This window comes from Phascolarctos cinereus, unplaced genomic scaffold (genome assembly GCF_003287225.1).
Source record: "Phascolarctos cinereus isolate Bilbo 61053 unplaced genomic scaffold, phaCin_HiC Scaffold_1;HRSCAF=81, whole genome shotgun sequence".
In the NCBI taxonomy this organism is placed as follows: domain Eukaryota; kingdom Metazoa; phylum Chordata; class Mammalia; order Diprotodontia; family Phascolarctidae; genus Phascolarctos; species Phascolarctos cinereus.
Genome location: NW_027555514.1, coordinates 23,039,040 through 23,064,604, shown reverse-complemented (window position 1 = coordinate 23,064,604; position 25,565 = coordinate 23,039,040). Strand labels below are relative to the sequence as shown.

The window sequence follows — 25,565 nt, the reverse complement described above, 5'->3', positions numbered from 1 at the left end:
GGTGACCGGAGTCACTGGAGTTGGCTGAGCAGGAGAGTGACCCGACCAGGCGCTATCATGCACGGCCCTTGGGTGGCTGGAGGAAAGAAGGCCCAGGTGAGAAGTGACAAAGGCCTGAACAGGGTTCTTTGTGCGGGCAGAGAAAAAGGACCAGATGCGAGAATGTGAATCAAAAAGGGCTTTGGGCAGAGGAGGCTAGACGCCCACTTAGGGAGAAGAACCCTGGACTGAGATGCAGAGGCCTCAGTTTCCTCATCTATGAAACAGGGAGGACAGGTCATCCAGATCTCCAGGCCCACCCCGGCTGAAAGACCAGGGCTTCCAGGATGGAGCGAGAGAATGAAGACAAGAAAAAGAGAAGGGATGCTCCCACGGGAGACGAGAGAGGAAGTCATCAAGCATGGACTTGGAGGAGCGACCCCTGGCAAGGAGGAACAGAGAGGAGAAGATGTGAAGAACTGCAACACCAGCCTAGTCAAAGTGTGGCAACTAGACGGCCTGAGAGCCGAGTTCAAGTCCTGACTTGGGCACTGACTAGGCATTTCAACCCTAGGCAAGTGGCCTCCTCTCCTTGACCCTCACTTTCCTCATCTGTGAAACAGGGACCTCACAATCCTGCCATGGGGAAGAAAGCACTGGATAACTGGAAACGCAAGGGTTTCACATTTGGGAAAGCCAGAGCTCCCACTTGTCTCTCTCCTGTCTCCCAGCACGCCGCCCCCTCCTGCTTTAGAGGCAAAAATTCATCTGTAATGGAACGAAAACTCCTCCAGGGCAGGGTCTGCGCAGCTCCACCACTGTGCCCTGGAGATTTGTAGCAGATCTAGGATTTAAGCTGTGCGGGGACCTTCTGGGGAGGAAACTCCCTCCAGCCCTCCTTAATTGGCACATCTTCCGCTTGCTGCCAGGGGCCCGTCACAGACGGAACCTCAAGCCAGGCACTCCTGATTCCAAGGCCGGCCCTCTGTCCATTGCTCCATGCGGCCTCTTGGCCCATAAACAAAAGGGGCATAATAAGTGTCTGTTGGTATTTGGGGAAACCTAGGGGGAGGGTGGTCAGCTTGCAGCTTCCAGCCACAGCTTTACCACATTGTGGAGCACAGAAAGCCAAAGCCAACAGATTTCTGGGACTTGATTCAGCTCATGTTCCACACCTACAGGGAGTCTAACTGATTACAGTGAACTGGACTTGGAGTCGGGAAGCCCAAGTTCAAATCCAGCCTCAAACGCTAACTGGTTGTATAACCCAGGCAAAGCACCTCAACCTCTCCCTGCCTCAGTTTCCCTCATCTATAAAAGGGAGATAACAGCATCACCTACATTACAGGATAGTTGGGAGTATTGAATGAGATAGCACACGTACACCTAAGGCACCACATAAACGCTGGCTATTCCGGCAGACTTGGTCTGGACGGGCCCATGGGGTTCACCTAAATCAAAGGCACTGGACAGATGAAAACAAAGACCAGTGGGCTGAAGCGACTCGTCCGCGATCACCCAAGGCAGACTCAGGGGACCGGGACTGACCCAGACCAAAACAGAACTGGAAACATTTAAAAAAACAAATTAAAATGTGACAGAACATAGATAACATTACAATGTGGTCAACAGGCTGCCATAGGAATACCTACGCAGGTTGGCTGATCCATTCCTATTTGATTTTGACACCACTGGTTTAGGGGATAAAGTGCTGAATGTGGAATCAGGAAGACCTGGGTTCAAATTCTGCCTCTGACACTCACTACCTGTGTGACCTTGGGAAAGCACGTCACGTCCTTGGGCCTCAGTCTCCTCATCTGTCAAATGGGAGGGTAGGCCCCACAGGGCCCCCAGACCCCTCCCACTCTACATCTCAGATCCCATGAGCCCAAGGAATCCCACGTCAGGACCAGAGCCATACTGACCAATCCGGGGGCTCATCCTGAAACTGCACCCTGGGGTCAACTGTCATTCCTGATAGGAAATCAATACAAGAAGCGACTGACACAACATGGGGGGAGAATGAGTCACTACAGCGGCTCAGACAGGACGGCACCTGTCTTTAAATACACGACTGGTGCCGAGCTCGGTGGTTTCTAAGACAAGGAGGGGTAACAAGGGTCCAGTTTGGGCACCCTCTAAATTCTGGTGCCCTGGGTCAAAGCACCGCCTGCCCCCTTCTGGTGAGGTCTCCAAAGCGCCAGAATCCCTGAGGACCACAGGGGCCTTGATTCAAGGGCAGGGGTGCCTAAGGAATCTGAAAGGTGATCCAGTTAGACTCAACTCCTTCTCTCTCTCTCTCTCTCTCTCTCTCTCTCTCTCTCTCTCTCTCTCTCTCTCTGTCTCTCTCTCTCCTCTCTGTGTCTCTCTCTCTCTCTCTCTCTCTCTCTCTCTCTCTCTCTCTCTCTCTCTCTCTCTCTCCCTCTCTCTCTCTCTCTCTCTCTCCTCTCCCCTTCTTCTCTCTCTTTCCCTTCCACTCATTTTCTCTCTCTCTCTCTCTCTCTCTCTCTCTCTCTCTCTCTCTCTCTCTCTCTCTCTCTCTCTCTCTCTCTCTCTCTCTCTCTCTCTCTGTGCACATTTTCAGACATCACCCAAATCAGGCCACCAAGCATTTACCAAAGGGCTTCCTCTGTGTGAGGCCCAGGCCCTGCCCTGCCCTGCCCTCCAGCAGCTTACACTGTAGTCCACCAGCGAGGGAGAAGGGAGAGGCGGCGGGCCCTGGGTTACAGGAGGAGGAGGAGGAGGAGGGGTCTGCCATCTTACCTGAAGGCCCCGTCCTGTGGCTATATTGGCCCACCTGGTGTATGCTCTGTTGTAACAAGCTCAGGCACTCTCCGAGGCAGCTGAGGGTGGCGGCCGAGGTAGCTTTGAGCAGCAGCAGGTCCTGGTCCAAGGCCGTGAGGGGGCCTGAGCACGGCAAGGCCTCGATGGCTCGCACGAGGGTTTTCTGCTGCCCTTCCACTTGGTTCATCATCTGCGAATAGGTCAGAAGGCAAGGACGAGGTGTCAGCGCAGCGGCCGCAGAGATGACGAGCGCCAATCCTCTCCCTCCGTTCCAGCCAGGGGCCAAGAATCCAAAACCAGGAAGGCCCAAGGCGGGCAGCTGCCAGATTCCTGCACACCCCGAGAGTGGGCAGTGGCACATTAGTCCCAGTAACCAACCACAGTCAGGAGAAAATAATCACAGCGGTGACCGCTGGCATTCCTAGTGTTTTATGGCTGCAAAAAGCTTTCTGGACAGGATCTCTTTTGATCTTTACAGCAGCCCTGCCAGGTGGGCACTATGGTCAACCTCATTCTTATCCATGAAGAAACTGAGGCTACGATGGGACAGACACACAGCTAGTGTCTGAGGCAGGATTCGAACTCAGCCTTTCCTGACTCTAGCTCCCCCTACCACCCCCTCAAGTTATCCACTGTCCCAAGTATCCGGCCGTCTTTCAGAACACCCTGGCCCCTCAGATAAAGATGTGAGACCCGCTCAGAACGCAATATGTTTCAATGGAAAGAACACCAGGCATGCAGTCAGAAATTCCCGAGTTCAAATCCTGACTGCGCTGTGTGACCCTACACAATCAGTTAACCTCTCTGGGCTGTTAGGACAGACAAGCTTAGACTTATCTACTACAGCACAGGTGGGTAGCAATCTGCATGAGTAAAGGGAGCTCCCCACGTTCACGAATTAACAGATCCTTCATTTAAAAGTAGGCAGCAACCCGCCCCAGAATCCTACCCCACCCAATGCTGTGGCAGAAGGTGACCCAGAGCCCGGCTCATCTAGGGCCGACAGCTCACATGTGGGATTCTGCTGACACGTCTGCCGACCTCAATGCCCAACATGACCCATTATGGCAGGGAGGGGAGAGAGCTCGCACACTGGAAGCTCCACTGGTGCTGGAGGTGACACGTGAAAGTTACTTACAACAGTTACACAGCAGACAGACAGACAGACAGACACACACACACACACACACACACACACACACACATCACACATACACACACATTTACATACAGACATGCACACATACACATTTATACATTTACATATACACATTTACATACACACATAGATGAAGCATCACTGCAGGTCATGCTACTGTCAAAAGCTCAATTATACTGGGAAAGTATTTTTAATTAATTAATTTAATTAATTAATTAAATTAACAATTATGGATAAAGTGGCTTGGACATTGTGTTCTTGTAAAATCTCCCCACGAAAATCTGTCTTGGTAGAACACAGCACTGGAAAAGGAGGAAGCCTTCATCGCGAACAACGACACATGACATTTTCCACTATCAGGGAGAAACACAGCTCTCAAAAGGAAAAGCAATCTTCGGGGCCCCGGGGAGGTTCAATTCCCACGGAGCCTGCCCATGCACCAGCCACGCGTCCCAAGGAAGGCCCTTGCCAGAACCCGACTACCATGACTTGGCCTGGGAATCCTGAAGGCTGATAACAAGATGACTCTGAGTCACAGAAATGTCCTGTCTGGGGAGTGAGGGACCCAGGTTTCAGGCAGAAACTCCACCTCACAGATTCTCAGAAGTCAAGCACTTACTAGGCACCTCTGTATGCCCCAGGCACTGTGCTCAATCTGTCCATGCCCTGGCAGCCTTGATATAAGTGGTCACTCACTCCCTTGTCACTTGGGACAGTCAGTGACAGGAAACCCACATCCTGCCTCGCTTCTCCTCAAACCGAGCCTAGATCTGTCTCTCTCTAACTTCTGCCCTCGAGGGCCAGGCACTACAAGGCTAGCCCCTCTTCTGCGCCTCCAAAGTTGAGGCCCCCAGAGAGCGGATCGCCTGGGGAAACGCGGCGCCCTCCACGGTCTCTCTGGCAAACATCCACCCACAGGGCATGAATTCAGCAGGAGACACAATGACACCCTTGGCAGCTAAATCATTCCCGGAACCCCCATTAAGCTCGAGGAAGCCAAGAGACCCGGATGGGAAGCAAAGCCGAGTGGCAACGGCTTCAGAAGCACAGCGCGGCGTCCTCAGGGCTGTCACACAGGCATCGACAGGACAAAATCAGAGGAGCGTACAAAGGACTGGGGGACGTGGGAACGAATGAACGAATGAAGCCTCTGAGGGCCTCCTGTGCGCTGAGCACTAGCACTGTCAATTTTAAAAGCGAGACTCTACTCTCGGTCCTCAAGGTGGACAGGCTGTAATTGTGGAAGGGGACACACAGAGACAGGTCGGGGGCAGGCCGGGGAGTCCTGAGGGGGCAGCGGAGGATGGGTGGCCAGGCCCGGATCCCGAGGGGACACCACTGATGGTGGCAGGGGTCAGCAGGGCAGACAGGGGACACACAAAGACAGGTCGGGGGCAGGCCGGGGAGTCCTGAGGGGGCAGCGGAGGGGAGATGGCCAGTCTGAAGCAAGGGCAAGGGTCTGATCCACGGTTTTTAAGGGGAGGGCAAGCTGGGAGAGCAGGGAAGGAGCCAGAGCAGGGGGCACAGGCAGGGGACAGGAATGGAAGATAAGGTAATGACTGAAGAAGCCAGTCCCCAGGAGGTGCGAGGGGACAGGATGGAGCACAAGAGGAGAGCAGGCCGGCCTTGACCAAGGAGGGAGAACGAGGCAAGATTAGAGAAAAACAATTTGGAAGAATTATGCAAGAAAAGTTCACACATTCCCATACTGTGTGACCCAGAGAGCTTAATGACAAATAACATTTATATAGGTGTGCAACATATCTTAACCATATCTGAGTCTCACAAAACTCCTGTGAAGGAAATACTACTGTTATCATTATGCTTTTTGTTTTTTAACAGATAAGGAAACTGAGGCTTAGGACGGCCTAACTCACATGGAGAAAAATCTTAATAATGCCAAATAAACTTTGTTTCTTGGTTTTTCTTTCTGGTAAGGCAATTGGGGTTAAGTGACTTGCCCAGGGTCACACGGCTAGCAAGTGTCAAGTACCTGAGGTATCTGAACTTGGGTCCTCCTGACTCCCAGTTCTCTACTCACTGCACCACCTACTGGCTCCCAAATAAACTCTCAAAAACACTAAACAGTAAGCTACTCTTATTAATTATTATTAAACTGTCTGTGGCTTGGGATGGTGCTCACTCGCTCTCTCAATGGCCTCCTCCGATAGGGAAATTCCAGCAGATTCCTAGATAGTCCCTAACTTCTACAGGATTCAAGCCTCTAAAAATAAATCACAGGATCATCTCTAATCAACAGGTAAATGCAACAACAGGATTCGCTTAAACATCCCTCTTCTCAAGAACATTCAAGCGCCCGCCAGGGTCGCTCTGACGATGACATGCATCCAATGGGCATCGCCTTCCTCCACCATGAGGGAAATCCTCTTGGGGGACCAGCTGCCGGTAATTACCGTGGTGGCCTTCCTCCTGAGGCCATTCTATGGTCACAAACCCTTCCGACAACAGCCCAGAGAGTGGGGGGGAAGCCACAGTGCTCAAACATGGGTGACTGTACAAACAGGCGGCGTCTCTCACACATCGTGGAAGATGGCGCAGCCCAGCCACTGCGGTCAGGCGAAGACAGCGGGGTGACTTTTCAGGGGGTCCTGAAGGATTTGCTTCACTTATGCATCCCCACTGACACGTGGTCACCTTTATATAACCAAAACCAAACATGGGTAAGACAGTTGGCTACAGTTAGAGGTGCTTCTGAAGCCAGCTTGAACAGACTCATGAGAGCCGATTGTTAAATTTCCAGTGTGAGCAGTTACAGCTTGGAAATCAGCAGACACAACAAACAAGGGCTGGATTTATTGCTGTATTGACTGTCCATACTCAATGTAATAAAGAAAATGTGTCTTGTGAACATTTCCTCTACCACCACCAGCATCCCAGAAAGCTGGTTGTTAAACATTTCCCAATACGCCTCTGGGTGAATTGCCCAATCATTCTAGAAATCTGAATAAAGTGACCAACACGTCCACGCCCCTTGCCCCAAAGAGCCAACTGCTAGAAGGTATTTGTATTGTCCCTATTTAACAGATGAGGAAACTGAGGCCTGAAACAGTCAGGTGGGCATGAGCGTCATCTATATAGCTAAGGAGATCACTTAGAAAGGTCCTAAAAACACTAAAACACTGCGGCAATAAACAACACAAAATGAAAAAGCAATAAACAATAAAATTTTGTGGCAGCAGAGAACTGGACACAAGGCAGATGGCCAGTGATTCGGAGCTGGCAGCGTTGGGGGTGAAGGCTAAGACCGTTGTGCCCACCGATGAACCCCTGTGGACAACACTTCAGCCAATCACAGATCTGGAGCTCGGAGGTACCCTCTCGTCAAGCAGTCCAAGGTCCCTGCTGGGGAGCCTGGTCATCTCCCGACCACACGTACCCCAGGACTCTGAGAACAAGTCCCGTCCCCAAACTCAGGACGGCTGCTGAAACACCGCCCGGACCACTCAACATCCAGGAAAAGAGGCAGTCCCCAGCCAAGCCCCTTCCCATGACCCTTGGTCTCGGGGTCCTGCGTAAGCCACAAGTCCCCCTTGGTACAAACACAAGTTTCCGCTTCAGCAGAGGCTTTCGGCACTGGGCATCATACCCAGAATGGAGATGGGGGGAGGGGATACAATCGCGACCCAACAGAATAATCTACTGCTCAGGGGTATCCAGAGCACGCGACCTTCCACCTCTCGGTATCCTTCAGGAAAGCCCAGGCAAGTGCCTGGTAGGACACCCCTCACTTTACAGATGAGCAAACGAACGCCCAGAGTGACTGATGCCACGCTATGGTAAGGGGCAGAGGCCTCACATCTCAAATCCAGAGCTCTTGCCGTTATACCAACTAATCAATGAGGTCCTCAGGGCTGGGATGACCAGGGGTGGGAGAAGACGTTGTCCTTGCCCAAACAAGTCTGTCGTCCTCAGAGGAGAAAGAAAAAATGGAACCCTTTTCAAGTGTATATTCACAGGCCAGAGGGATGAGGAGTCAAATCCCAGCTCGGCCTCTGGGTCAGACAAGACAGCCTTCAGAGCTCCTTCCAGCTGTGAAACGACGACCCCGTGGTCTTCACTTAGGAAAATGAGGTGTGGGGACAGCTATATGAATGCTATCTTGGGGTGACATTTCTTACTCTAGAGACAAGCCTTCCAGGGGACATTAGTCACTTCCCTCTAAGTCAACCAGACATAGTCAACAGAGCTCTAGACTTGGAGTCAGGAAGACCCGAGTTCAAAACCTACATCAAACCCTGAAAATGTTAAAAACAAAAACAACACATTTCATGGCACATTGGGTTAGACTTTCATCATCGACCCCAGACTGAGGCAGCCCAGTAGGCTAGTGTAGGCCTTTATAGGAGAACCCAAGCTTCTCCTGAGCGAATGTCTAAAATCCAGTTATCACCTTCCTGAGTTTTTTGCATCCTGTCAAATACCAATCTTCCCGCTAAGACTTTTAGAGTGCGCGCGCCTACATTAGCAACTCTTCCATACACTTTTCTCATGTCTCCCAACTGCAAAATAAACACACGCTCTAATTCATTACTTCACTACAACATGAATACAGAGTTCACTCTGGGGATACATTTCATCTCTTTTTCATGTATATTTAGCAGAGGGTTTGGGAGGATAAACTCGGTGCAATCCAAGCATGAATAAATAAAACAGAATTCAAAGAGTCATCTGTGTAAATTATCCAGGTCCTCCCCACAGGGTCTCACATTATTCCGTGGCTTGCCTTGACTACACAGAAGCAGGAAAAGAGACCACTTGTGGGTTTCAAGATTAGTTGCCAGACACAAGTCGATTTTCAAGAATCCAGCAGGGTTTCACCCTCTACTAAAGGCCTTCTTCCGGAGTCATTTGACGTATCTGAGCCTCAGTTTCTTCATCTGCAAAACAGGCAGATCCATCTGGGTGACCCCGAACATCCCACCCAGCTAGAATGTGATGATCTATGAAGCTTCCCAGTAACACAGAGGCAACCCCTGCGTTTTTTCATGACCACTAAGATTGTACACCAAGCTGGAGGCTTGGTGATATCATGTGGGTGAGTGTGAGTTTCAGTGTGAGCATACGTGTGGGGTGTGTGTATATGTGAGGGTGTATGAGTGTGAGAGTGTGAGAGTGAGTGTGTGTGTGTGTGTGTGTGTGTGTGTGTGTGTGAATGTAATGTGGGTGTGAGAGTGTATGACTGTGCACTGTGAGTGTGGGTGAGAGTGTAAGAGTGAGCATGCTGAGTGTGTGCCTGCATATGAGTGTATGTGTGGGTGTATAAGTGTGCCTGTTCCACGAGTGTGGGTGTGAATGTAACGGTGGTATGTGTGCGTGTAAGTGTAAGTGTGGTATGTCTGCATGTGAATATAAGTGTGATAAGTGAAAGTACATGAGAGGGTGTGTGAGTGTAAGTGTGGGTGCGGGTGTGGATGGCAGCCATCTGAGCGGCAGTCGGCAGAAGTCATCCCCACACTGGCTTCTGGAACATACGTGCTCTGGCCACCACTACTTTCAAAGACCGTCTCCTACGTCACAGACGGGTTGTCACCTACAGACATAGAAAGATCACGCCCTTCTGGGAAGCAGGGAGGGCAGACTCCAGGTGTGGGAGCAGTCACTTCATTGACCCTTTTTGCCCTCCACTCTTGCTTCCCCATCATGGCGAGAAGAAAGATTAAAACAGGGCCGGCCCTGGTCCTCTTTCCTTGAAAGGAGGGAGATGGAGGGGCAGAGCCAAGATGGCGGAGCAACGCCAGGGAGTTGCCCGAGTTCTCCCGAGTTTCCCGGGGAAACGACGTTAAATCAAGCCTCTTAGAAGAATTCTGGAGTGACAGAATGCCCAGAAAGATGGAGTGAGACCATTTTCCAGCCCAACACAACCAAGAAGGACTTCAAGAATGGGCTTCCTCACTTGGCTAAAAGAGGAGTGCAGCCCAGCACAGGCAGTATCCAGCCAGGTCAGCCTGAGGGTCTTAGCCACAGCACAGGTCAGCATCCGGCAGGTTAACTGCGAGGCCTCCAGCCCCTGCGCACCAGGACCCAGGGCACAATAGGTACGCACAGGCCAGGCCAGGCCACCCCAGCCCCAGAGGCCCTGGTGCAGAAAGCCGGTGCCCAGGGCCCTGACGCCAGCACAAGAAGCTGCCCCTGTGCCCCAGGAGCAGAGCTCAACGTTTAAAAACGAGCAAAAAACAAAAAAGAGCGCTCCTATGGCGGCAGAGAAGATCAAACTCAGAAGAGGACAATGATGTCGAAATGCCTACAGGCAAAGCCTCAAAGGGGAATGGGAATTGGTCTCAAGCCCAAAAAGTCCTCTTGGAAGCGCTCAAAAAGGATTTTTAAAATCAAGTAAAAGAGGTAGAAGAAAAATTAAGAAAAGAAATGAGTTATGCAAGAGAATTAGGGGGAAAAAAAAGTCAACAGCTTGGGAAAGGAAGCACAAAAACTGATTAAAGAAAGTAACTCCTTAAAAAACAGCATTGACCAAACAGAAAAAGAAAATTTGCCAAAGAAAACAACTCCTTTAAAAGTAGAATTGGCCAAGTGGAAAAGGAGATACAAAAGCCATCTGAAAAAATAATTTCTTAAAAACTAGAATTGGGCAAGTGGAAGCTAATGACTCTATGAGACATCAACAATCAGTCAAACAAAATCAAAAGAATGGAAAATAGAAGAAAATATAAAATACCTCATTGGAAAACAACTGACCTGGAAAACAGATTCAGGAGAGATAATTTAAGAATTATTCGACTGCCTGAAAGCCATGATTAAAAAAAGAGCATGGAAAGCATCTTTCAAGAAATTACCAAGGAAAACTGCCCTGATATCCAGGATGAGAGAGTAAAATAATCATCAAAAGAATCCACCAATTACCTCCTGGAAGAGATCCTAAAATGAAAACTCCAAAGAATATTGTGGCCAAATTCCAGAACTATCAGGTCAAGGAGAAAATACTTCAAGCAGCTGGAAAGAAACAATTCAAATATCAAGGAGCCACAGTCAAAATTACACAGGACTTAGGAGCTTCTACAGTAATGGATCAGAGGGCTTGGAAGATGATATTCCAGAAGGCAAAAGAGCTTGAACTACAACCAAGAAACAAGTACCGAGCAAAACTGAGCATAATCTTTCAGGGGAAAAGATGGACATTCAGTGAAAGAGGGGACTTTCAAACTCTCTTGATTAAAAAAAAAAAACAGCAGAACAGAAAATGTGATCTTCAAAGACTCAAGAGAAGCATAAAAAGGCAAAAAGGAAAGAAAAAACATACGGTATTCAATAAAGTCAAATTGTTTACATCCCTATAGAGAAGGTATGACTTCTAACTCCTAAGAACCGCATCTCTATTAGGGCAATTAGAAGATATTTGGAGGGTGTGGGTATAAGTTGACTTTGATGAAATGATAAAAAGGAATTAATTAAAAGGTGAAAAAAAAGGATTATATGGGAGAGGAAAGGGAGAGGCAAAATGGGGTAAATCATAACATGTGAAGAGGCATGAAAGACCTATTACAATAGAGAGAAAGAAGGGAGGGGGTGAGCATTGTTTGAATCTTACTCTCATCAGATTTGGCTCAAAGAGGGAATAACACACATTGAGTTGGATAGAGAAATCTATCTTACTGTATAGGGACATAGGAAGGGAAAGAGGAAAGAAAAGGGAGAGGGCTGACAGAAGCAAGGGCAGATTGGGGGAAGTGGTGGTCAGAAGCAAAACACTAGTGAGAAGGGACAGAGTGAGAGGGGGGAGAAAAGTATAAAAAGGAAGAAAAATAGGATAGAGGGAAATACACAGTTAGCAATCATAACCGTGAATGTGAATGGGATGAACTCTCCCATAAAATGGAAACAGATAGCAGAGTGGATTAAAAACCAGAGTCCTATACTATCTTGTTTAAGAAAAACACATGTGAAGCAGAGAGATACGTATAGTAAAGGTAAAATGCTAGAGCAGAATATACTATACTTGAGCTGAAGTAAAAAAAAAATGCAGAGGTAGCAATCCCAATCTCAGACAAAGCAAAAGCAAAAATAGATCTAATTAAAAGAAAGGAAAGAAACTATATGTTGCTTAAAAGGTACCATGACAATGAAGTTAAAGCGACAGTAAACATATATGCACCAAGTGGTATAGCATCCAGATTCTTAGAAGAAAAGTTAAATTGTTGTTGAAAAGTTAAATGAGTTACAGGAAGAAACAAGCAGCAAAACTATACTATTGGGGGACCTCAACCTCCCCCTCTCAGAACTAGATAAATCTAACCCCAAAATAAACAAGAAAGAAGTTAAGGAAATGAATGGAATTTTAGAAAAGTTAGACATGATTGCTGGAGAAAACTGAATGAGGATAGAAAGGAACACACCTTTTTCTCAGTGGTACATGGCACCTACACAAAAACTGACCATGTATTAAAATGTTCACTATCAAATGCAGAAAGGCAGAAATATTAAATGCATCCTTTTCAGATCATGATGCAATAAAAATTACATGTAATAAAGGGTCATGGAAAGCTAGACTAAAAATTAATTGGAAACTAAATAATCTAATCCTAAAGAATCATAAAAACAATCAATAACTTCATACAAGAGAATGACAAGAATGAGACAACATAGCAAAACTTATGGGATGCAGCAGAAGCCATTCTTAGGGGAAGTTTTGTATCTCTAAATGCTTATAGGAATAAAACAGAGAAAGAGCAGATCAATGAACTCGGCATGCAATTAAAAAAAGCTAGAAAAAGAACAAATTAAAAATCCCCAATTAAAAACCAAATTAGAAATTCTGAAAATCAAAGGAGAGATTCATAAAATTTAAAGAAAGCTATTGAACTAATAAATAAAACTAAGAGCTGGTTTTATTAAAAAAAAAATAAAACAGATAAATCTCCAGTTAATTTGATTTTTAAACAGGAAGAGGAAAACAAATTACCAGCATCAAAAATGAAAAGGGTGATGAATTCACCACCAATGAAGAGGAAATTAAAGCAATGATTAGGAGCTATTCTGCCCAACTGTATGCCAATGAATCTGACAATCTAAGTTAAATGGATGGATATTTACAAAATATAAATTGCCCAGATTAACAGAAGAGGAAATAAAATATTTAAATAACTCCTTTTAGAAAGAGAAATTGAACAAACCATCAATGAACTCCCTAAGGAAAAATCTCCAGGGCCAGACAGATTTACAAATGAATTCTACCAAACACTTAAAGAACAATTAATTATAATACTATATAAACCATTTGTCAAAGGTTCTCAGGATGGATCCCAGGGAATCCCTGAATTTGTATGGCAGAAAAACTGAGGCATCTTTACTCTCCCTAACCTCTAACTAAAATTTAATATTTTCTTTGATTATAATATTTTTAAATGCCACATCCTGAGAAGAGTCCCGAGGCATCACATCACCAGCCTGGCAAATGGGTGCATGATACAAAAAAGGTTAAGGATTCTTGCCCTGGATGGTTCCTGAGGATCAAAATTCTCTGCTTCCAGAACAGGAAAAGGACCAGTGAGGGCTAGAGTAACCTGGAAAGGCCTCATGGTGATGGGGGAAGACCACTGGGACTGAAAAGAAGCAAAATTTAAGAGACTGAAGAGATGGGGAAGGGCACTTGGCTTGTAACAACCCCTTAATAAGTGCATTTTAATTCACTGACTCACCCCAACCTTCCTCTCCCCTGCACCCAAATCTGTCTCCTAACCGACCATCCCTGCCCTCCCAGACATCTGCAGACCCTGGACCTCAGCCTTGGCCCTGAGCAAGCAGCCCCCACCTCCCATTGGAATGTTTCGCTGAGTAACCAGTGAAGCAAGATTTGCTCCCACTTAAAGCTTTAGATTTCGTCCCGTCATAAATGAGCAGGTACATTGTTTTCAGGGAATAATTTGGGCCTTATGACAGAGGCCTCTTTCAGGTCCATCCCAAAGCTCATTAACTGTGGAAAACTCATACACTGAATAAAAATCAGATTTTAATTTTTTGTGGGTTTTGTCGGGGGTGGGATGGGTCTAAGACTCTAACCAGAAAGTTGATGTGGCTGACCACCACGCAAGAAACACCTCCCACGGAAGCAGGCCGGCGACTCTTCTGGAACTTGGTCTGAGAGAGAGTGACTGACCCAGGGCCCCAAAGCCAGGATGAGTCAGAGGCTGGCCGTGAACCCAGGTCTTCTAGAATCCAAAGCTGCCCTAGGGCATCTGTCCCTCAAAATGACCTTGCGTATTCATCTTCTATACAGTACCTCTCCTCATTAGAATATAAGCTTCTGGAGGGCAGGGACTGCTTCACTTTCATCTATGCACAATTCCTGGCACACAGTTAAGTGCTTATGGTTACTTGTTGACTTGACTCTGGAGTCTAAATCTATGAGTTATATTGTTTGTGAAATAACAACAGGTTGGTTTTTTTTTCTTAACCCCAATATGGAAAATTTCTAACTTATAATAAACTAGCTGGATACGTCAGGCATGTGACCACCCTTGCTTGTGTCCACCAGGCTTTTAAAGAGCAGCCTCACAGAAAAAAACTGGAAAGCTGTGAATAAGAAAAGCCTTGTGCTTTTACGGCTGGAAAAGATCCAAAATACATTCCTGTAATACTTGGGCTGAAGATGTTCCCAGCAGCTTTAAATAGCTTAACAGAAAAAAACACCTTCCTGCATGAAACAGAAAACCGCAGTTCAGGGGAGTGAGATGCAATCTATCAGCGCCATCACTGAGCGGTGGGAATGCGGGTCTGCACTTTGGGTTCAAGGAAAAACCCATGCAGAAAGGCTGCTGGAGAATGATTGAGCCCCCCGGAAAAAAAGCTATTTGAAGAGTCTTCTTTGACATCCAAATCAATACAGTTAGAGCTTCCGTGGCAATCTGGGAGTACATTTTCCTAAGCCTTAATAACAGTAATACTCCAAGATGGTTTCAATTTGTTCATCAGCACAGAACTTTAAAATAATTGAGCTGAGTTAAGCCAAGGCTTTAGAAGCAGTGAAAACGAAGCATCAGTGAGGGATATTTTCCCCTCTATAATGAGAGAAAGCCACAATTGTGTGGTAAGATAACAGAAATGAGTGCCCACATTTCTCTCTCTCTCTCTTTCTGTGTCTGTGTCTGTGTGTGTGTGTGTGTGTGTGTACACAGATGGATTTTTTTTATATATTATATATTTATGCATTCTTTCCTGAGACATGTCTTTTTTCTATCACTCAGGCTCCTGGGATTTTAAAAGTGTTTTAAGACACAATGGTTTTTTTTTCTAAAGTATCTTCCTTGATATAGTTGTTTAAAACGTGTTGAAAACACAAACCTATAAAGATACAAACCCAACCCAGAGAGAGGTAGCTAACGTAAGGATAAATACGCTAACCAGAGAAAGCATGGGTCACGTGTGTTTCACACTGGGCATACTAATAACTGGAAAATGGATTTCACGGTTTGGAACTCAGCTATCACCGTCCCGGGGACCCTGCAGGCCATTTTGGACCAACCCACTCACTTTACAGATGGGAAAAATGAAGCTCAGAAAACTTAAGTGACTTCCCCAAGGTCACACAGGTAGTACGCATCAGAGATATCCTGCACCTGCCCTCAAGGTGCTTACAGTCTAATGAGAGTGACACCGCATGGAAACAAACAAAATCTAGTCCTATCCCCTTATTTTAAAAAAACATTAGACACTTACCACTGGACATCACAAGCAATCAGTAAGAATCTCTTACTAAGCAGATCCCACGTGCCAGGTACTAGGGATACAGAAACGACCCCTGCCCTGCCCTCAGGAAGCTTATGTGCGCGCACAGATACAAAACAGAGCAGTCATTTCTCTGGACTCATGGGCAGCTGGAGGATCAGGGAAGGTCTCCAGGAAGAAGTGGTACCTGGGACTCAGTGACCCTTCCCAGGAAGCCAAGGATTCTGAGAAACGGCGGCGAGGAGCGTCCATTCCAGAACAAGTCCGTGTTCAGGGACCGGGCTCTGGCCGTCCCCTGGGCCTGGAGCGCCCTCCCTCCTCCGCTCTAACCGCGACTTCCCCAGCTTCCTTTAGGGCCCAACTAAAATGCCACCTCCTACAGGAAGCCTTCCCTCTGTTAATGATTTCTATTTATCTCGCACAGAGCTGGCTTTGTACACATCCACACACATGGTGTCTCTCCCGTTAGACTGTAAGCTCCTTGAGGGACGGGGCTGCCTTTTGCCTTTTTTTGTACCCCCACTGCTTAGCACGGTGCCTGGCACAGGGGAAGTGCTTAATCAATGCTTATGGAATTGTATGTTGAATATTTAAATTAATCCATTTCAGCCTCATAACATCAGGGCAGCCCCAGCCCCCATCAGAGTGCTTTACCCGTTCACCACAATTAAGGAAGATGAATGGACAAAGAATCCTTTGAGGGATGTGGAGGGAGGGCCTGGAACCCCACACTCTGATCTCATCTCCTCAGAGCCTTCGGTCTCAATCACATTAACGGCATTCTGTTCCACTCGTGTAACACCATTCACCCAGCCCCCTCTGCTGGTCCTCTCCCAAGGCCCTCGTTACACAGATGAAGAAGCAGAAAAGGTGATGGACAGGGCTCCCCAGGACGTGCGTCCATGCGGCAGGGCATGGAGCAGAGGTGCCGGGACGCTGGTCCAGGGGCTCTCCCCCACCTCGCCCCGCCTGCCTGGCTTCAGGGAAGGAGCTGGCAGCGGCAGAGCCGGGCCAGACACAGGGCATGGAAGGGCGTCTCGGATGAAGGGGACAACGCGCACAAAGGGACAAAACGGTGAGTCGCTCAGCATGGCCAGACACAGCTGGGGTGCACCAGAGAGGGGAGATGAGAAAACCAGAGTTCAAATCCTGTCTCAGACCTGCACTAGCTGGGTCACCCTAAACGCTGCCTCAGTTTATTCCTCTGTAGACTGGGGATAATAATAGCATTTACCTCCAGGGCTGTCATGAGGGACATAGGAGATGATGATTCAGAGGGCTTGAGAAATTAAAGGGCTGTGCTAATTGTTATTATTAATGGGAAAAGAGAATATTGAACTATAAAAGTAGGTAGGGACCAATGACAGAGCAGCTAGGTGGCACAGTGGATAGAGAGCCAGGCCTGGAGTCAGGAAGACCTGAGTTCACATTTGACTTCACTTACTGGCTGTGTGACCTTGGGCTAGTCCCTTCACCCCGCTTGCCTCAGTTTCCTCATCTGTAAAATGAGCTGGATATCAAGAAAACCCCAAATGGGGTCACAGAGAGTCAGATCTAACCCAACAACAAAAGGAACCGAGGTAGGGTTTCATTTGGAAGCAAGAGAGCCAGAAAAGGCTAGTGACCATGCCAGTGACTCACGTGACGGGAGTGGAAAGGATGCAGGGCAAGAGGGAGAGACTGAGGAGACGAAAGCTAATTAAACGAAATTCCCCAGCCCCATTACAAAGCACCGCACAGGCTCAGGGGAACACACACAGACACTTTAGACGCGGCCCCTGTCCTCACGGAGCTTACGATCTTCATGAAGGCTCACGGGGATATAAGCAGTAAGAACAGAAATGAGGACGCAGGTAGCCAGGATGACGTCAAGTGACAGGAGCGGGGAGAGAGTCTGCCTGGATCCTAGACTGAGCTGGAAGGGCCTCCCAGAGCACCTCACTGAACCCCCTCAATCTACGGACCAAGGAACTGAAGGCCACCCAGCTAGAAGTGTCAGAGGCGGAACTTAAACCCAGATCCCTCTGAACATCCACCATGCCAGGCACAGACTGAGGAGGCAGCTCTGAAAAAGCATGGGAGGCCGGCACTGGCTTGGAAAAGGTGGTGGAGGCCAGAACTGGAGTAGATTTAGGAGGTGGTCTCCTTTTCAGGGAGATGGAAGAGAATGATTAATTACATACTAAGTGATGCTCATTGTATCTTCTAACTTGAAGAATACCGTGTACCCAACTTACTTTCCACCTGACACCTGGATGGATGGATGAGCTATATCTCCACTGAACATCAGGGCGAGGCCTTCTTTCTGAAGTCTCTTTACAATCAAAAAGAGGGAAGAAATTAATGAAGAGATTCCCAGCAAGAGCCAGCTCTGCCGACCGTGCTTAGAGCAGGCTGAGTCCCGGGGGGGGGGGTTGGAGGGGGCAGCCGGCCGCCTGACTTAGACCGCGGTGGCAGAGTCTCCCAAAAGCTGGTCTGAAATGTCAATGACGCACAACTCCCTGGTTTGTCCAGGCTCGGAACAAGTGAGCAATTTCTGTAACCAGACTCAGCTTTGGACCATGGAGAGTGAGCTGGATGTGGGGTCATGGTGCTGCTACTTACTGCCTAGAGCACTTTGGGGGAGTCCCTTACCCCCCTGGAAAGAACCTAGGTGGGGGTGGGGGAGGGGAGGGAAGGGAAGGAGAGAGGGAAGGAGGGAGGATTTATTAAGTGTTTCCTATGCACAAACCCCTGGGCTAAGCTTGGGGTGGGGTTCAAATGATTCTCACAGTGGGTGCTAACCAAGCTCTAGAGAGGGAATTCACGTCCTTCACCCTACGCTGTTAACTTGTTATCAGTGAAGGACCACCGTCTCTCAGTTCAGAAGGGTTCATCTTTTAAGGGCTGGCCGCTGAGTTATGACATTTGGGGGCAGGGGTGGGGGGTCATCACAGCTCACAAAGACCTACAAAGGTTGAAACATCCATGGGGAAGGGGTCCCTTAGCATCTAAACTGTACATCCTGGAAGTATTATAGGATATGGTTTAATTTTTTTAAAGAACTAAAGGACACCCCCATATCTGAACAAGCCTTAGTCCCAACCCCACGTCCCAGAAGTGATCTTTCAGCCCCTCAGGGCTGGGAAGCTACTCACTACAATCATTCTTGAGTCCCCCACCTCCGCCTCCTGGCTTTCTAGACTCCGCTCAATCCCACCTTCTTCAGGACACCTCCCCCAGGCCCTCCAATGCCAGTGTGCTCCCCCTAAAACGACCTCCCATTCATGCTGCACATATGCTATTTGTAGCTCGTTATGTCCATCTTGTCTCCCCCGTTAACCTGGGCACCCCACAGCAGCTGTCCGACACCTATGAAACCCCAAATCTGCTCCCCACCCCAAAAACGTCAGTAAGCACGCACAACAGAATAGCTCGCATTGCTGCAGCATCTTTAAATACGCAAAGCACTTCACAGGGGGTATCTCAGACGAGCTTCATAACAAACACTGTGAACACTAGACATCTTAAACCCACTTTACAGATAAGGAAAGTGAGGTTCAGAGACTGAGCTGCTCAGGGTCACAAAGGCTTCCCAAGGCTGAGCTCAGCACTCAATCCAGTTACCAAGTCCCAACCACTCCGGGTCATCTCCCTTGTCAAAGAGCCCTTAGGAAGCGGAAGTTGCCATCACGGTGGGAATGGGGCAGACGGGGGCCTGACCCTTCCGACCACTTTAGGGAGCTCACAGCAACGGCATGAGAGGCCTAGGGAACACCCGCACAGCTACTGGGCACAAGGTGCCATCTCTCTGCTCCCCCTGTTAGGGGCTGGAGTCTCCAAGGTGTCCCCTTTCCGACCTGCCCCAGGTGCAGAAATTGCCAGCTATAACTCTCGCAACTACACGCTGTGCTGATGAATGGACTCAGGTTAGGTATCTAATGCCTATCAGACAGAGAAAGCTTCCAAAGCCTGGGCACGCACAAATTCTGTGTTAGGGTGACACAGCTGTTTAACTTGCTAAGGACCCAAATCGTGCAGAAAAAGTTTTTAAAATATTCCCCCTTTCCCCTAAAGGAAATGTATTTTTTTTTGCAGAAATTTATGCTTTAACAGTAAGAATAAATGACAGAAATAATCCTTTCCAACAACGGTAAAAGAATCAACATTTGTAGTTTGCAAAGTGCTTTTCAACCGTGCCAGATTTCATAATAATCAACAAGAAACCAACCGCCCCAGGCATAAAGAAGGCAGACAGCTACTTCAGCATGACACAATCGTCTGGTACACACTAAGGGTTAACGAGGGCTTGCTGAGTGACTGGCCAACAGTCACTAACGGCCCCACCCATTCAAAGGCACTACAAAAGCTGAGCCCCTTCCAGAGGAAGGGGGAGACGTTAAAAGGTGAGGTTGACCTTGGGAGAGAAATGGACCCGAGAACCTCCAAAGGAAGGCAGATTCTGGGCCGATATTTTAGATTTGGGCTCCAACGGTTGGTCTAACTTTGGGGTTGATTTGAGGATTTCACTCACTCAATAAACATTTCATAAGCGTCTACTGTATGCCAGGCACTGTGCTAAGCACCGGAGAGTTTGATCTAACTTAGGGCGTTTACCTTTTTCCTTCAAGTTTGTGAGAGAAAAGAGAGAAAAGGCCCAAGTCCACACCCAATGAGAACATCAGGGATGTGAAGACAATGACAGAGACAGCTCCAACCTGGCCATTCTTCAAGCATCTGGCTTCCCCATGGCCTTCTGGCCGTAGGATCTCCAACAAAGGGTCACTGAGATCAAAGATTTAACGAAGTTTGTCATTTCAGAGCTCGCAGGATCACAGACCCGGCCCCGGACAGCATCTCCCCCATGCAAACTGGAATTGGGATCCCAGAACGTGGTTATCCAGCCACTGCTCACAGACCTTCAGTGAAGGGGACCTCACAACTTCCCTTGGATGTCTATTTCACTTCTGGGGAGCTCTAGTTGATGGCAAGGTCTTCCTGCTAACGGCCTAAATCTGCCCTCTGGAGCTCCCCGTCACAGTCCCAGGTCTGCCTTCTAAGGGCCAAGCAGAGAAGTCTCCTTCCCCTGGAGGACGGTGCCAAGGCAGACAGACACATCACATCCGGAGGTGTGCCCATGCCTCTAGGGCCAGAGTCCTTCACCCTACTCCAAGGATATGAAGAATTCAGCATAAGAGAGCTCCCACCTTCTGCTCTGGGTAGTCATAAAGCTCTACCACAACTTTGCTCATAAGGCCAAGAGCACAGGTGGGGAACCCGCGGCCTCGAGGCGCCACGTGGCCTTCTAGGTCCTCAAGTGTGGCCCTCTGACTGAACCCAAACTTCACACAACAAAGCCCCTTCATAAAAGGATTTGTTCAGTAATCCTCGGACTCAAAGGGCCACACTTGAGGACCTAGAAGCCACATGGGGCCTCTTGGCTTCGGGTTCCCCACCCCTGGTTAAGAGTATCCAACCATACTGCTCCACTACAGTGCCTAGTCATAGCTAGCACTCAAAAAAAGAAATACTTATTCTGACTGCCAAGAGTCAAATGCCTGTTTCTACTTCTAACTCCCTTCTGCCCACTGCAGCCCCCACAGAAAAGGGTCCTGGAGGGGATGCTCTCTCTGAGATCACCCTTCATGTGATGCTCTGGAGGCAGGAAGGCCAGACATTTACTAGCTATGTGACCCTGAACAAGGCACTTAACAGGAGTCTGCCTCAGTTTCCTCAATTGAAAAATGGGGTTTTAAGACTGTACTTACTTCCCAGAGGTGCTGTGAGGATCAAACAAGCTAACATCTGTAAAATGCTTTGCAAACTTTAAGCAACATGTAAATGGGATGATGATGGCAGCTTCCATTTACTGAAGGCTACTGAATTTTTTTTTTTAATGACTCAGGACCCACGAGCAACAATAGCCAAACACTGTAGGGGAAAACCAAGTCTTTCTTAATCATCCATCAACAAATGTTTATTCAGCACCTGCTATGTGCCAGGTGCTGCATTTGTCCTGGAAAGATGCCTGCTCACACGGGGTGCCTCCATCAGTGAGTGGCACCCCTCCTCCTCCATCTCTCTGCTCCCTGTGGCTCCAATCTGCCATCTCTGGCCGCTAGCCTATGACTCAGTCTAGGGGGTAAATGCTGGGTTCTGGGCGGCTAAAGATGTTAAACGGCTTGCACCGGGTCAGACAGTTAGAGGACACATATAAAACGTACTCAGCAAACCAGATTGTGCAAACACGGCCCCCGCAAAATTTCCAAGGTGAGAGTCAAACCCAGGCCTTCCAGGTGCTTGGCTCAGCACTCAACCAACTTTGTCACACAGTCTCTACCACTTAGCAAGAGCTCACATTTATATCGTGCTGTAAAGTTTCCACTTTACAAAATTCTGATCCCCACAACTCTGGGAGGAGGACGGTGTTATTATTATCCCCATTTTACAGATGAGGAAACCAAGGTAGACCAAGGTTACATGACCTGCCCAGGGTCTGATGTGACATTTGAACTCAGGTCTTCCCAACACCCAGGGCTCTATTCAGTGCACCACCTGGCTGCCTCTGATGTTAATGGAAATGCTTTTAAAATGTAAAATAAATAGACCTCTCATATTTACGATTCCCAACCCAGGGCATAAATAAACAATCCTAAAATTAGCCATACTGCATATAAACGCTTCCATAAATATCCTAGCCAGATGCACTCATTCATGCAGTCCATTTCCCATATCTGTGCAAAAATGCCCTTCTGGGGAGAGATCTTGTCCCATCCCCTTGACCAGCGTGATTTCCCTTTGTGACACTCCATTAACGGCAGGCCTCAGGACCCAGGATTCATATGTAGACATATGTTTACACGCATTCATATGTTGCTCACAACACACAACACAGGGAAGGGGATTTCCCACTGAAGACCATTATCTAGACATGATATTGCCACAGATATTGGCCGGGCTGGCAGTCCGGCTAACCCCTCCTTATTTAGGAGCTGACCCAGACCTCTCTTTGCCTCTCTCAGCGCGCCTTTCAATCCTTTTACGTTCACTTATTAGAGGGGATGAGCAGAAATGATAAAATCTCAAAGTATCCCTCCAGCACAAAGTCTGATGGAGACCTAAAGGAGGCTTTGGAGCTCATTTATCCATAGTGACACGGATAACTGAGGTTTGGCTATAGAAACAAAGTGAGGGTTGGGAAGGGATATTCCTTGAAAGCTTGGAAAAGGCAATAAACTAGAATGTTCCTTTCCCCCCCACATATTAGTCATGTTGTGAAAGAAGAAATAGACTAAAACAAAAAAAGATGAAAAAAAATGAAGAAAGTGAAAACAGCATGCTCTGATCTGCATCTAGATTTCATCAGCTCTTTCTCTGGAGGTGGATGGCATTTCTCATCATGAGTCCTTTGGAACTGTCTTGGATCGTTGTACTGCTGAGAGGAGACAAGTCATTCATAGCCGATCATCGCACAATGTTGCTGTCCCTGAGTACAGTGTTCTCCTGGTTCTTTCACTTTACTATGCATCAGTTCATATAAGTCTTTCCAGGTTTCTGAAATCTACCAAGCAGGAATATTTACAGGAGATAATGTGTGTCTCTTAGGTGACCTCTGCGTATGGCTGGGAGTTAGGGGAAGGGAATAAACATTTATTCAGTCCCTACTATATGCCAAGCTCTGTATTAAGCACTTTATATCTATTATCTCATTTGATACTCATAACAACCTTGGGAGGTAGGCGCCACTTTGAAACCAAGGCAGAAAGAAGTCTTGTTAAGAGACTTGCCTAGAGTCACACAGCTAATAAGTTTTTGAGGTTAGGTTTGAACTCAAGTCTTCATGACTCCAGGCCCAGCATTATATCCATGGCACCACTTAGTTGCCCCAAAAAGGAGGGATCATAGATGGATCTTGCCATCTGGCCCAACTCCTTTATTTTATAACTGAGGAAACGGAGGTCCTAGAAGTTAAGTGATTTACCCAAGGGCACAGAGATGGTAAGTGCCACAGGGAGAATTTGAACCCATTTTCCTGGCTTTAACTAAGCCTTCTCTTTTTTTCAAATTTATTTTGATTTATCAACAATCACTTCCATAAGCTTGAGTTTTAAATTTTTCTCTCCATCCCTTCCCCCTCCCTTCCCAAGACAGCATGCAATCTGATATAGGCTGTACATATACATTCCTATTAAACATACTTTCACATTAGTCATGTTGGAAGGAAGAATTACAACCAATAGGAGGAACCACCAGAAAGAGGAAACAAAACAGAACAGAAAAAAAAAAGAGCAAATAGTATGCTTCAATCTGTATTCAAACTCCACAGGTCTTTCTTTGCATGTAGATAGCATTTTCCATCACGAGGCCTTTGGACATGTCTTAAATCCTTGCATTGCTGAGAAGGGCTAAGTCTATCAAAGTGAGTCATCACACAACATGGCTGTTACTGTGTACAAAGTCCTCTTGGTTCTGCTTACTTCACTCAGCATCAGACCACATAAGTCTTTCCAGGTTTTTCTGAAGTCAGCCTGCTCATCGTTTCTTATAGCACAACAGCATTCCATTACATTCATGTATCACAACTTGTTCAGCCATTCCCCACTTCATGGGCATCTTCTCCATTTCCAATTCTTGGCCACCACAAAAAGAGCTCCTATAAATACGCTTGTACATGTGGGTCCTTTTCCCATTTGTAGGATCTCTTTGGGATACAGCCCTAGAAGTAAGCCTTCTACTCTTTCTACTATCCCATTCTGATTTCCATCCAAAAGAGGAATGAAGACGCAGATCCTGAAAAGGCTAGTCACTTTGGTTTACGTGACACTGAAGTCACGAAGGAACGAGCATTTATTAAGTACCGACCTTCTGTACCAGTTCTAAAGCACTGAGGCTACAAAAACAAGCAAGGCAGTTTCTACCTTCAAGGAGTTTATACTTGAATAAAGGAGTCAAGAGACCTGCATTCCAATATGGCCTCAGACACTTCATCAGAGAAACTGTGCAAGATTTGTATGAAATAAATGACGCAGAGGAAAACGAGTCAAACCAGGAAAATGACCTACGATGTCTGAAGAAGCCAGCATTCAAAGGCATCAAGGAAGAAATCAATGACCAATCTCAATGCCAGAGACCTCACTAAGGGGGAATCCTGCCCTTTCCTTCGTGGCGGTGAGACGGCGGACTTCTGGCAGGGAAAGTGGTACAGACTGCTAGACTCAGTCCCCGTGCTGGCTTCTTCTGTTAACGCTAACGTGGTGGGGGTACTCGCTCTTAACCTGGAGTCTGCGAACTTGCTTTTTCAATAGAGCTCGGCGCCTGGCACGTAGGAGTCACTTCATAAATGCTTGATCGATCATTGATTGCTGGTTTTGAGAACTATATTTCAATCTAACTGGCTTCCTTTGTGATCCTATTTAAAAAACTGATTCTGAGAAGGGATCACAGATTTCATTTACCAGAGGGCAAAAGGGCTCCCTTTTTGGGGGGATAAATCTGGGGAAAGGACAGTAACTTTAAAAATGTTCAATAATAGTAATAACAAAAACCAAGCAAGTTGTATATTCCATACACATGTATACAGAGCCCCAGAACACAGGACTACAAATGTAATCTACACACTGAAATTCAGCAAGGACAAATCAGCCCCCAAGAGAGGTAGGGAAAAGGTCCAGGGACCAAACACCAGAAACAGGTAAATGTGTGGTTAGTGGGTCTTTCCCTGGAAGCGGGATGATGTCTGGTGTCTGCCTACAGTCCCAAGACCCACCTCGGACTCTCCTAGGGTTAATACCCAGTATGACTTCTAGTATAACTCCTGGCAGCCAACCCTCCATTTCAGAAGGTAAAGATCCCAACTGGCAAACTGAGGAGCCTTGTTTGACAGAGAACTAAAAAGTCACCCATTAAATGAATGCTGCATAAACAGTCTTACAACCTTCAAATCAGATTAGCCAGTTCCGACCTCGGACAG

At 47.4% G+C, this 25,565-nt stretch overlaps 1 protein-coding gene across 1 annotated transcript in view; it reads right to left on the bottom strand.

The window, feature by feature from the left end:
• The window catches only part of LOC144454166 (uncharacterized), a 163,188-nt gene that overhangs the window by 9,796 nt on the left and 127,827 nt on the right, over window positions 1-25,565 (bottom strand). Inside the window, exon 8 of the mRNA XM_078149521.1 lies at window positions 2,743-2,953. Coding sequence (XP_078005647.1) covers window positions 2,743-2,953 — 211 coding nt within the window. The remainder of the gene's footprint in view (window positions 1-2,742; window positions 2,954-25,565) is intronic.